At 54.7% G+C, this 13093-nt stretch overlaps 1 protein-coding gene across 48 annotated transcripts in view; it reads left to right on the top strand.

Annotated features, from left to right (window-relative positions):
• Positions 1 to 13093, top strand: part of ARHGEF2 (Rho/Rac guanine nucleotide exchange factor 2) — a 45793-nt gene that overhangs the window by 14405 nt on the left and 18295 nt on the right. For 23 of the 48 annotated variants that reach the window (XR_010157695.1, XR_010157694.1, XM_016948087.4 and 20 more), the window contains 5 exons: positions 8939 to 9083; positions 11348 to 11415; positions 11756 to 11819; positions 12471 to 12600; positions 12819 to 12928. Coding sequence is in view for 46 of the 48 variants with exons in the window: in XM_016948087.4 (XP_016803576.1) it covers positions 8939 to 9083; positions 11348 to 11415; positions 11756 to 11819; positions 12471 to 12600; positions 12819 to 12928 (517 nt within the window). In the remaining 2 variants the exon portion in view is untranslated. Of the gene's footprint in view, positions 1 to 18; positions 150 to 1994; positions 2144 to 7651; positions 8265 to 8449; positions 8706 to 8938; positions 9084 to 11347; positions 11416 to 11755; positions 11820 to 12470; positions 12601 to 12818; positions 12929 to 13093 lie in introns of those variants that run through there. The other 25 variants (XM_063812404.1, XM_063812422.1, XM_009434086.5 and 22 more) reach the window with 13 other exon arrangements.

Below are 13093 nucleotides of genomic sequence, written 5' to 3' on the forward strand. Positions count from 1 at the left end.
TGGGGACTGCGAGCGAGTGGGTAGGGGTGGGGGGAGCGGCAGACGCGACGGTGCTGGGATCCCGGGAGGGAGCGGAGCGGACCTGGGCTTGGTCGCCTCCAAGCCGGCGGGACCGAGTGCTTTAGGCCGCTCGAAAGAAAGTTGCTCCGGTAAGGGACGGAGCGGGAAGAGGGAGGTGTGTGTCTCGCGGGTGGGGGCGGTGGAAGCTCCGGCACCTCCTCTCCCCCCGGGCCCCACCGGCTTGGGCTTGGCGTGGCGACCCCCCATCACTCCCCAATCGCTGGCTTGGTCGTTCCCCCTTTGTCCCCGCCATCCGGCGGAGGGGACGGGAGGGGGTGGTTTCCCGGCTTCCTCCCACCACCACCACCACCCCTCCAAGACAAAAGTCAGCTCCTCCTCTCCTCGCAAATGGACTTTCCAGCTGTGATTCAGTTCTCCCCTCTGGGTGGGCGGGTGGCTGGGGTCGGGACGGCCGAGGGACGGCTTACTTCCCCCAAGCCATCACCTCTAGGTGAAGGGAGCAGAGGTCTTTGTGTAGCTGGGCTCCTTTCCTCCATCCTGAGCCCTTCTGCCTGGAACATAGGGCCTCCATCCCTATCTGCCCCGCCAGCCTCCTAGCTCCTCCTTCTCCCAACCTGAAACCCTTAGGCTGACACACCTGGCACTATGCATTGTGTTCCCTGCCCTTCCTCCTCCTCCCCCAGCGCTCTCATTCTCTTATCTGCTCGTCTTGGGGTCCCTTCACCTAGCATTTCATGAGTCTGGGTGTATAATTATCCACACGCCTCCCCCATCATGACCTCTTGGCCACTCCTCTCCAAGTACCCTTTATCCCTGCCTTTGTACCCAGCCCCATTCCCAAGTGCCCTGACCTTTCCACACCCAGACCCCAGGAAATGATGAAGCTGACTTGCAGGTGAATAAGTCAGAGCTGAAAGGAAGGTGGTGCCTGCAGACAGCACCTCCCAGCTCCTTTGGGGCCCCCGCACTGTACCCATTATCAGAAAAGACAGGTCCCAGCCCAGAGCTGGTTTAATCTCTGGCTTCTCTCCGACCTGAGTGCCCTACTACCCTGGTGCCAGCCTATGCTGATCACCAACTTCAGCCAAGGGAGCAGTACCCCTTAGGAGTCCTTAAGGGTGATGGAAAGCCCTCCCCTCCACCTCCCTGGTAGTTCCTAGCCAGGCTACCTGTCTTGATGCTAAACTGGGAGAGACAGAGGTTCCATCCTGGGTTGGGGGTGGAGGGCCAGGGAAAGCAGCTTTAAAAGGACTTTCCTTAGGGGGTTGGGATTAGATTTTGCTATCCGGAAAGCAACTGGGGATTCGAGTAGGGCCTAAGACAAACAGAGGGCCGGGGTGAGGTGGCTGAAGTGTGGTGGAACAGTGGGGTGGCAGACAGGCTCTTCACAGCCTGCGCCAGGCCAGGCCCCAGCTCCAAAAGTCTGTTTATTTTTTCAACCGTTTGAGCTGAGACCCTGGAGTAGAGCCAAGGGGGGCGGGAGAGGTTTTTTGAAACCGCAGAAATTTGGTTCCACCCTAAAAAGGAAAGCCATGGGGGAGCTGGTTGGGGGAAGACCTGGCTAGGGGGTATAGAGAGCGGTTCTCGGGGAGCAGGTAGCTACTGGGATCCCTTTTCCATTATTGTGGGGAGCTGGGACGTCAGACATCTGGGTGTTCATGCTCTGTTTTTGTTTTTGTTTTTGGTGGTGGGGGGACTGGCTCTTCTTTCTACTATGGGGGCTGGCTGTGTGGGGCAGGTAATTTGGGAATCTGGCTGGCAGCAGGGAGTCGGGGGCTGAGTGGGTGGATCTGAGAGGGCAAAGAGGCCACCGGAGAAGGGTGGTTGTCAGTTTGGGCCGGTCGGAAGGGGAGGGCCACCTCCGGAAAACTGTGGTTACAGAAGGGGGAGTTGGTTCTTAGCCAACAAACCCTGGATCCCCTCTCCCCCTCCCCCCAGCACACCAGCTGTCTCCTTTCTTTTTATACTGTGGTGGGAAGTAGAGGGGCACCCGCTGATTATTTGAAGAAGATGGTCTCCCCTGCTACCTCCTTGGGGGGATGGGTCACAGCTAAGCCCCGACACCTCAGCCCCTCCCCATTCCTTGCCTCATTCCCTGGGAGCTCCTCCTAGGAGGAGGAATGTAAGTTTAACCTGCCCCTTTCTCTGTCCCATCCTCACAGGATCTCTCTGTGTAGCCCCCTCCATGCTTCCTTTTTCTTTTCACTCCATTTCTGTTCTCCCAGGCTGTCTTCAGTCCTCCACCTCCTCTGTTCTCTCTGCTCTACTTCCTACCTCCACAAGCCCCAAACCTCACAGGTCCCCTTTCTCTCTTTAGTCCCCTGTTCTTCCCTTTCTCCTTTCCCAAACCCCAACCATCATATCCCTTAGAACAAAGGGTCCTTTTCTGCCAAGCAGGGACCAGAGGTCCAGGGATGGCTGTGGAGGCTGGGGGTCCCCTTGGAATCTCTGTGGTGGGCAGGTGGAGTGGGGAGTGTGCAGAGCCACTATTTCTTTGTTCTGAGGAATGGAGAGGTGGCCGGCTTTGTGTGCAGGACTAGGAGTGCAGTGGAGAGGAGAGCTGGGGGAGCCCAGGAGGGAGCTGAGAGGGCTGACGGTGTTGGAGGAGAGTGGAAGAATGGGGGGTCCTCCTGGTGGCTGAGGCTTCTGGGGACATAGACAAAAATTCTAGGGGTCGTGGAGGTTAGGGAGAGAGTTGAGGGGGAGGGGAGAAGTGAGGATAGGGGAAGGGAGTCTAAAGCTTAGGGAAGTCACTGAGTGACTTGCAGGAGGTTAGATGGGGCCTAGAGAAGGACCTGCTGAGGCCGACCAGAGGAGTTACAGTGGGGTCTGATCTTAGCCACTCTGGCTGTGGAATTTGACCTTGGAATCAAGGAGGGGACAGATGTGAATGTGTGCATCCCCTGTGTGCATGTTACTGGTGTGCTGGTGTGTCAGTGTGTCTGTCTGCCTGCCTGCCCTCCTATTCTGTACCCAGATGCTCTGGGCTACTGTTTTGAACAGTGGTCAGCAAAGTAGGGGGTTCGTGCTCTCTGGCCACGAGGAAGTAGCTTCATCCTTAGCTTCAGTTTCTGGTTGGAAATATCATCTAGGAGCTGAGTGAGCGGATTGGTCAGGATTTCTGAAGCTGGTAAGAGAAAAGGCTGAGAGGAGCTGGCTGGACCCTTCCGGGTTTGTTTATGTCTCTTTGGGAGAGGGTGGGGGTGGGGTTGCAGGCAGCAGCTGCCCCCCTCCCAACCCAGCCGGCCTGCCTTGTGCCAGGAGGGCAGGGAGTCCTGGCACAGCTATTGTTCACTTGCACAAATGCCTGTCTGTTTGCATCGCTTACCCCCCTCTCTCTTTCTGCTTGTCTCTCTCTCCTGGCCTGACAGGTGTGGCCGGGTAGGGGGCAGGCTGGGTTCCAGGATGCTTGGGTCTCAGGGTCCCTAACCTGATTTATTCCTTGTGGCCCTTAGCAATCGTCTTCCGTTTCACCCGTACCCACTCCCATTGCCAGTGTCTCATCTTCATTCACTAAGCAAGCATTTATTAAGTGCCTTTGTGTGTGCAGTGATGTCTTTCTGTGTTGTTTCTGGCTTTGGCATTAGTGTTTCCACTTGGCTGCCTTCCCCTCTGCCTCCTGTCTTCATCTTGTCCCTGGAAGCTCATAAAGGAGCAGGGCCCGGCTGAGACCACCCCAAGCCCTCTTCTCAGTCCCACCCCCAGCAATCCCTCACCTCTTCATTTCCCAGCCCTATAGCTCCTCCTCCAGGACTCAGTGCCCTTCATAGCCAACGGCGCCTCTGCTGTCCAGGGGCTGAGCCACAGGTGACTCGAATCCCGGTGGAATGCTCCACAGGCTCTCCGGTCACTATTACAGAGGGTGTGGACAGAGGTGTCACCATCTTGGGGAAGGGGCTGCTGCCAGGTACAGCTGGAGGAGAGGTGATTCTGAGTGCTCTGTGACTCTCCCAGAAGTCTTGATTTGGACATACCTGAGAGAGAAGCAAAGGCAGCTGAAAGAGCTTGGCACAGTGGCTCGCACCTGTAATCCTAGCATTTTGGAAGACCAAGGCAGCTGGATCGCATGAGCTCAGCAATTTGAGACAAGCCTGGGCAACATAGTGAGACCTCATCTCTACAAAAACATTAAGTTTTTAAAATCTATTATTAAAAAAAAAAAGTCAGATGAGAGCTTAGGGCTTGCTTGGAGAAGCTCTACCTCGCCTGGGTGGATCTGCCTGGCCTTGCTGCCTGCTGGGAGCCCAGGAAGCCAAAGTCCTAGCCTTGGCATTGCCTTCCCCTCCATGTACGTCACTGTTTCCTCATCCCTTATTCTGGGAGACAAAGTGGAGAGAAGAGGGGAGACTGTGTTTGCCTTTGAGCTTTTCAGTAGAGATCCACAATGCCCTCTGCCATTGCTCCCATCTTTCTTTCTTTTTTCTTTTCTTTTTTTTTTTTTGAGACAGAGTCTCGCTCTGTCACCCAGGCTGGAGTGCAGTGGCATGATCTTGGCTCACTGCAACCTCCACCTCCTGCGTTCAAGCAATTCTCCTGCCTCAGCCTCCTGAGTAGTTGGGATTACAGGTGCCCACCACCATACCTGGCCAATTTTTGTATTTTTAGTAGAGATGGGGTTTTGCCATGTTGGCCAGGCTGGTCTCAAACTCCTGATCTCAAGTGATCTGCCCGCCTCGGCCTCTCAAAGTGTTAGGATTACAGGCATGAGCCACTGCGCTCGGCCTGGCCCTGTCTTTCTTTCCCAAAAGTGACTGAGATCTGGGATGACAGTGGAAGGAAGTTTGGGGTTGGTCTTCTGACTTCCAGAGGAAGCCCTCAGGGTCTAAACTCAAAGGAAATAGGAGAGAATGGCTTAGAGCCCTTCAGGAGGAGGGAGAAAAGAGAAACAAGAAGAGACAGAAGGTTCTAAAGCTCTGATAAGGAAGGAAGAGGGTTTCCAGAATAGGGGCCAGGGTGCTACTGAGACCCCATGTCTTGGTGTCCATACCTCCTTCCTTGCTTCTTTGCTTCCTTCCTTTTCTTTCATTTTGAGACATGTATTGGGTGCCTATTGTATACCAGGTATTGTGCTAAGGGCTTTCATATTCTTTATTTATCCTTGATGTAGCAGTAGTGTGGATGAAGGTGTGTAGCAAGAAGAACTTCCCATGGGATTTGTGAGAAAGAGACAGAATGACTCTAGGGCTGAGCGTGGTGGCTCACACCTATAATTCTAGCACTTTGGGGAGGCCGGGGCAGGAGGATCACTTGATCCTAGGAGTTCGAGACCAGCCTGGGCAACATAGCAAGACGCTGTCTCTACAAAAAAAATTTAAAAATTAGGTGAGCATCATGATGCATGCCTGTGGTCCCAGCTATTTGGAGGGCTGAGGTGGAAGGATCACTTGAGCCCGGGAGGTCAAGGCTGCGGTGAGCCATGATCATGCCAATGTACTCCAGTCCAGGCAACAGAGTGAGACCCTGTCTCAAAAAAAAAAAGAAAAAAAAAAGTCTCTAGATGCTGGAGAGCAAAGGACTGAGCCAAGCAGGAAGGGCCTCTGAGCACTGGGGTGGGTGTTATGGATTGTGGAGTAATGGGCCCTTTTTCTTGGTGCATAGGTTGGGTCTTGGAGGTAAAGGGCTGTCCTACTTGGGCGTGGGTAAATGGGAGACCAATGTTATTATCTTAAGAATACCTGGAAAAGAGTAGGACAAAGAACCAAACAAGCCCACTCACTCCACCTCTGGAGCAGGCACCCCTGGTAAGCAGGCCCTATGTCCTTCCATCCTCAGAAGCCTGAGCCCTGGGGCGGGCACAGGCAACCTCCGGGACAATAGCACTAGGCAGTGCCAGGGTCGCTTGCTGCTGGGCAGTGCCCGTGCTGGGATGTGCTGCTGCTGTGGCTGCTGCCCGCTGCTGGCCCACCTAGAGCAGGGGTCACTTCAAGAGAGGGTGAGTGTTGGGAGGTGGAGGAGGCAGGGCCCAGAGTACCAGGGCTGTCTGTGGAGCATTGATGCCAGAGAGAGGAAGGGCCACTAGAGACCCTGTTCTCTGGCTGCCCCAGTCTTCTCCCTCCCTTTGCCACTCCATCTGAGCTGGTCAGACAGATGAGTGTTTGTGGATGCCACAGGGGGAGGGTGGAGGGCAAAGGACAGAGGTCAGGTGTGGAAGAGAGTACTCGTAGCAGCACTGGGGCAGAGCTGCAGCACTGCCCATTCTGGAGTGACCCTGGTCCAGCCATGTTGTTTTTTTTAATACTATTTTCAGCTTGCTTGCTTTTATTTATGTGTATATATGTGTGTATATATATATATTTATATATATATATTATTTTTTTTTTAATAGAGATGGGTCTCGCTGTGTTGCTCAGGCTGTTCTCAAACTCCTGGCCTCAAGCGATCCTCCCACCTCAGCCCCGCAAAGTGCTGGGATTACAGATGTGAGCCACCTCACTGGCCTCTTGCTTTTAATTCAAATGTAATACATGCTCAAACTTTTGGTTTGTGTTATATAGAAGGCTGGGAGGGCAGGAGAGGAGGAGAAAAGGGAGAGTATATGGCAGTGGGAAGAGATTTTTGGACTTGGTGTTTGAGGTCCTGTGAGGTTATTATTCAAAGGTGAATTTGAACTTCTTCTTTTTTTTTTTTTTTTTTGAGACATAGTCTCAATCTGTGGCCCAGGCTGGAGTGCAGTGGCCCAATCTCAACCCACCACAACCTCCAACCTCCCCGGTTCAAGCAATTCTCCTGCCTCAGCCTCCCAAGTAGCTGGGATTACAGGTGCCTGCCACTACGCCCAGCTAATTTTTTGTATTTTTAGTAGAGATGGGGTTTCACCATGTTGGTCAGGCTGGTCTCGAACTCCTGACCTCAGGTAATCCACCCGCCTCGACCTCCCAAAGTGCTGGGATTGCAGGTGTGAGCCACTGCACCCAGCCTGAATTTGAACTTCTAAAGAGGTATAATTTGGTGCAAGATAGGTGGAGGTTAGACCAAAGGGAGCATTTTCTAGTGGTCCGGGTAGGTAGGTGCCAGAATAGAAAAAAGGAGGCCAGAACATTTTAGAGGTTTGAGTTCGAGGCTAGAGGCAGCTCAGCTTCCTGAATAAGCCTAGGTAGAGGAGCAGTTGGCCTGCGTGAGGAGGAGGGGAGGAGAGGCTGTGGGCGGGAGAGGAGAACAGTGGCGGAGAAGCAAGGCTGAGAAAGGGAAGGCAGAGCGGGAGGAGCCTAGGAGGGAGACCCTGAGAAGAGAAGGGAGGACATAGAGAGAGCAGGAGACAGGAGGAGGATGCGAACAATGGATGATTGGGGATGGGGAGGATGCATGAGGGGAGAAGGGATTGACCCCAAGACCTCTGGGCTCTGGACATCATCAGGCAAACCTGGAGCTTGGGAAGAGAGGCAGGAAAGAGAAGGATCTTGGGCCCAGGCACTGCAGCCCCATGCCCTCTGTCCCTGCACTGTTGACTCAGCCCCTCCACACTTCCCCTTTCTTTCTACCATTTTCTGCCCCAAGCACCAGGCCCGTGCATCTCTTCCCCTCCTCCACCTCTCAGCTGCTGGCGTGGCCTCGTGGCCTCGGCTGAGTCAGTACTGGTCTCCTAGAGTCCGGGCTGAGTGCTTCCCGCTGAACTGTAATCCTCTGTCCCCAGTCCAGGTCCTCTGACTTGGGGCTTCTACCCTCAGCCATCTGGATCCTGATTTTTGATTTCTGAGAGCCTGGGAAACCTTGGAGGGAGTGGTCTTCTCAGCTTCTAGTCCTGCTCCAAGAGCGGAGGGAAAATCCAGAGATCAGAGTCACAACTAAGGAAGGTCCTAGAATAGTGGGAAGAGTGATATCCCCCTCTTCTCACCTTCTCAGGCTTTTTGGGAATCACAGGGGCTTGAAGAGGGACAGATTGGAGGTCAGGGAGAATGACTTGACTTGCAGAGGCAGGGGCACTGGGGGAAATGGGAGACAGCAGAGATGGAAAATGCGGCTCAGAGGCTCCGAGGAAGGTGTGCGCCATCTGCGGAGATCAACACTGAAGGATGGTGGGTAGATGTCAGAAAGGACTTCTAGGATGGGAGAGACCAGTTGGGTAAGGAGCAATAGAGGAAACTCTCCTAGGTTTTAACTCTGGAAAGTAGTATGAGAGGGATAAAAGTTAGACTGCAGGAGAGATTTTCCGCTGGAAGCAACCAAGATGGCTGGCTGAGCTTCCTTACTTAAAGATCCCAGAGTGGAAGAGTGACCCAAAGGCAGCTAGCTGCCTTTGCCTCAAGGTTAGTAGGGGACATGCTGCCTCCCAGACAGGCCCTGTGTGCCGTGGCTGAGGGTTGGTGAAAAGAGTTAGAGGTCTGGGATCCTGACCCCTGGGTTGGGGGTGGCAGGGGAGGCATTCTGCCCCCTTCAGCCAATCTAATAAGGGGATCTCCTGCCCCCCCCCCCCCCAATGTGACTGCCACAGAGACAGCAGATCCAACACTGGTTGTCATGGTTATAAGAGGAGCTAACTCCCATAGATTGGAAAGCGCTGGTGAGCTGGCACCCTCCGCTTCGCCTGCTCTCCCCTCCTCTCTGCGCATCTTCCCCCTAGCACAGAGAAGAGAGTACAGCAGCTCGGGGGCGAGCAGAGCTAGGGCTGGGAAGGTGGAGTGAGGACGCAGAGACCTAGAGCCAGGGAGATGAGTGGCAACAGGAGGCAGCCCAGCCGTAGGGGCCAGGTAGGTCAGGGACCCAGAACCCATCCGGGCTGGCTGCCCCAGAGCCTGGCCTGGTCACTCCCGGACAGCTGCCTCTGACACCCAGCTGCAGGCTCTGCTTTAGGAACTGGTGTCTTTCCAGCATCCTCAGGCTGGCATTTTTTCCTTGCCTCTGCCCCCAGCCTGTCTCTCTGGACTCCAGGCACCCTGGCATTTTCCAGCCTCACTTCCTCTCCCTCTCATCCCTTCCACAGACCCGGGAAAAGGAGAAGATGAAGGAAGCCAAGGATGCCCGCTATACCAATGGGCACCTCTTCACCACCATTTCAGTTTCAGGCATGACCATGTGCTATGCCTGTAACAAGAGCATCACAGCCAAGGAAGCCCTCATCTGCCCAAGTAAGTTGTTTGGACCCTGAGAGTCACCCAGACTCGGTGCCCACTGACCCTGATCTTTTCATCTGTTTTTTCTGCCTGGATCCATGAGGGTCACTCTTCTCTCTGATCCCCAGCTGGGCCCAAATGCCAGGGCCAGTTGCTTGATCCCTTGCTCCCTGTCCTCACTCTGAGGGGTGGTGGCTGTTGGAATATGGCATAAGCCGGACTATCTGGGAATGTGGGGGAGGGGAGGCTGTGCTGGCTCCTCTTGCAGCTGTCATCCACCAGGCACCCCCCTTGCTCCCCGAACAGCTGCTAAGGGTTAGGGGAACTGATTGGAGAAGGAGCAGGAATGTTGTATGTGTGGAGGGGGTGGGGTGGGGGGTGATAGAGGAACTGGGTGGAAAGCTGCCAGCCTTGCAGCTGGCTCTGCCTGTCTTCCTGGGCAGAGCTGGGCATTCAGGACTTCACAGTCCCCTTGCCCCTTTCTTTCTATTGACTATGGGTGGAGCCTGAAATCTCTGCTGTTTCAAGCAGAAGATGTGATTAGGACCCTTCATCTCAAATTTCTAGTGAGAAAGAGGGAATGTAGCAGGGATGTGTGTGTTGAGGGGCAGGGGTTAGAATTCCTGCCCTTCATCCACATCTGAGTGTAGTCCTGTCTTTAGGGAGTACAAGCCAGGAATTCTTTCCTTCCCCAGTACACAGAGGGCTCCTGCTGCCCCCTCTCCCTCAATTCCTCCTGAAGTTATGGCAGAGATGCCTCTGATTAGAGCAGGATTGAAGGTATTGTGACCTGCTACTGAATAGCGGACAAAAGCTCTAGCCTGTAAATCCCTATGAAACTTGGGGAAGGAACCCCCAGAAAGGACCAGTGATGGGCAACCCGCTCGGGTCCCCTTCTACGCTGTGGGAGCTTTGTCATTTTGCTCTTCACAATAAAGCTTGCTACCGCTCAAAAAAAAAAAAAAAAAGAAAGAAAAGAAAACCAGTGAAGCCTCCCTACTTTCCTCACTGTTCAATTTAGAGTTGTGAGGATGAGGAGGGAACCCCAATCTAGATCCCTATAGAGACCTGACAAAATTCCCAATCCGGAAGCTTGTTGCCAGGGGAACAGGGGAGGCGGGCAGCACTATTTTGAGAGCAGGTGGAAAGCGGAGGTTCAATCCAGAGACACTGAGTGTTGGGGGTAGGAGAAGGGAGCTCCAGGGGGGTGGGGGCAGCTGCAACCCCCACTTCTGTCTGCCCCCTCTGCTCCACCCTGTTTGCCTTGTATTTGTGGAAGTGAGCGTGGTGCTGGGTATTGTCTGAAAGAGTTAGCAGAGTTTCCGGTGTTGTTGGATGGGGGAGGGGAAGCTGGAGAGGGCCGGGAGCTGAGGGCATGTCTGGGAAGGGCACGGCCAGGGTCCCAGTGCCTAGGCTCAGCGAATCCTCCTTTCTTCTTCTCTCCTACCCCATGGCAAGGTGGGGTGGAGGATGGCGGAGAAGCAGATGGAGTGTGGGAGCTGTGGATTTGCCTGAGTTGGGGGAACAGGACTCCCTGGGCCTGGAAGAGAGAAGGCCAGGCTTGGTGGGGAGTTGCCTGTCCCTTCTTTACCACTGGAGCCATCAGCCTTGGAGCTGCTGAGGCCCAGCCGGAGTCCAGGGCATGTGGTGCGAGGGAAGGAGCACGGCCTTTGGATTCAGGCCCACTGGAGTGTAAACCCCACCTCTCCCACTGGCCATGTGACCTCTGATGGACGATTTAGCCACTCCAGGACAGGTTCCTCATACATGAAATGAGGATAACTGAACCTCCCTCCACGGGTGGTTAGGATTAAGTAAATGTGGAACATTTACTATTATAAAAGCTCAGGGAATGTAAATTTCCCCTCTGCCCCTAGCCCCCATTCTGGCTGCCTCTGTGCCATCTTCTGTTCTGTGGGAGTCCTCTCTTCCATCTGCCATTCGCAACCACCTTCGTGCTTCTTGAGCTCATCTCTGGCAGCCAGTGACCCCTGCTCCCCTCTGGTCCGCCCTTCAGGCCACCTTGGGGTCAGGATTGCCCATCCCACTTGATTGTTTAATTTCATTCAGCACCTATACCCCCCTCACTTCATTTCCTGCTTGAAGGAAGAGGGAGGTGGGAGGAGAGGGACTGGGGTGTGGTAATGGCCCAGAAGTCGGGGAAGGGGGGAGAGTCCCCGAGGACTGTGTGGCCAGGAGGAGATGGGTGTCTGCATGTGGGTGTGTCCCCTCCTGTACCACCCGGCCCTCCCTTCACCCTCTCTACCCCACCCTCCCAGCCTGCAATGTGACTATCCACAACCGCTGTAAAGACACCCTCGCCAACTGTACCAAGGTCAAGCAGAAGGTGAGACGGCAGGGAGGGCAGAGGGCTGGGGGAGAGGGTAGTGAGTGTGCGGTACCCTCATGCCTTTTCCATTCATTCCCTACCCTGTGTTTCTCACCACCCACCTCCTCACCAAGGGGCAGCCCAGACCCTCAACCCCAGGCCTCGGGCCCCAAGTAGGCCAGGCCTGTTGCTGCAGACATGTCCCCACAGCACTGGGCTCAATCACCCTGATCCCCTTAACCATAGTGCCAGCTTTCTCCTAAGGGGGCCGGCCACCTAGCTCCTGTCCCATGCCTCTGGGGGTGATCCTTGGGTGACAGCCATTCTTGGTATCTCTCTCCTGCTCTCTGTCTCACAGCAACAGAAAGCGGCCCTGCTGAAGAACAACACCGCCTTGCAGTCCGTTTCTCTTCGAAGTAAGAGTGAGTAGTTGGGGAGTGGAGGAGGTCCCCTAAGACCCTGGACCCCAGGCTGCTCAACCCATGGGCTCTGCTGCCCCACTAAGGTTGTTCCCAGGCATAGCACCTTCCTCTTCTCGATTGGAAGCAGATAGTGGGGGCCTAAGGGAGGGTTCGGACTCTTGGACTTAGAGGCAGAAGGGGAGAGTCCGAATGGGGATGAGGGCTGGGGATGGGTGGTCGCCTGAGCCTGGCCACAGCCTGCATTTTTATCAGTTATTTACACTGCATTTCGGGAGTGTTGGTAGCAGCTGTCAAGTGTCAATTCAGACAGCTTTGGTGTAACAGAAAGAGCATGGCCCTTAGGTATAAAGAGCAGAGCCTCAGTCCCTGCCTAGCCATTACCCAAGTCACCCTGGACAAGTCTTTTTGTCTTTCTGAGCTCCTGTTTGTTTATAGGCTTATGTCAGGGAGGAGATAAGTAAGAAAAAGCTCTTTGTGAACATTAGAGTATGGCACAAATGTAAGGTGGCATTCTCATTATCATCTTTCTTGACTGGAGGGGCTGAGGTGGAGTGAGAGGAGGCCTCATTCCTCATTGAGGAGCCTGGGAGGCCTCAATCCTGGGAAGCACCAGAGTCTGATGTTTGCCTGCTGGGCATCTCTCCCCCACAGCAACCATCCGGGAGCGGCCAAGCTCGGCCATCTACCCCTCCGACAGCTTCCGGCAGTCCCTCCTGGGCTCCCGCCGTGGCCGCTCCTCCTTGTCTTTAGCCAAGAGTGTTTCTACCACCAACATTGCTGGGTGAGCCTCTGTTTGGGGAAAGGGGCAGCCAGAGAGTGTGGCAGTGGAGGCCAAGGGGGTGCTGAGAGGTCCCTTTCCATCCCTGAGTTCAGAACTGTAGACAGACAAATAAGGAGAACTTAGGGGGACCGCCTCTTGGATCCTGGCTTTGGTTCCCTACCTGGGAAGGGATCTTTTGCCCGACTGGGGGTGATGCAGACAGCCTCCACTTTCTTCAGACATTTCAATGATGAGTCTCCCCTGGGGCTGCGCCGGATCCTCTCACAGTCCACAGACTCCCTCAACATGCGGAACCGAACCCTATCCGTGGAATCCCTCATTGACGAAGGTGAGCAGGCCTGGGCCCAGGGGAGCCCTGAGGAACATGAAGAGGGGCTGGGGGATGAGAGGCTGGTGGGAGTAGCCTGGAAGGACAAGGAGGGAAGGGATCTAGAGAAGGGCCAGGGACCCAGGGAAGGGAACTCAAGACCTCTGAGTTGCTTGCCCTGCAAAT

This window comes from Pan troglodytes, chromosome 1 (assembly GCF_028858775.2).
Source record: "Pan troglodytes isolate AG18354 chromosome 1, NHGRI_mPanTro3-v2.0_pri, whole genome shotgun sequence".
Lineage (NCBI taxonomy): Eukaryota > Metazoa > Chordata > Mammalia > Primates > Hominidae > Pan > Pan troglodytes.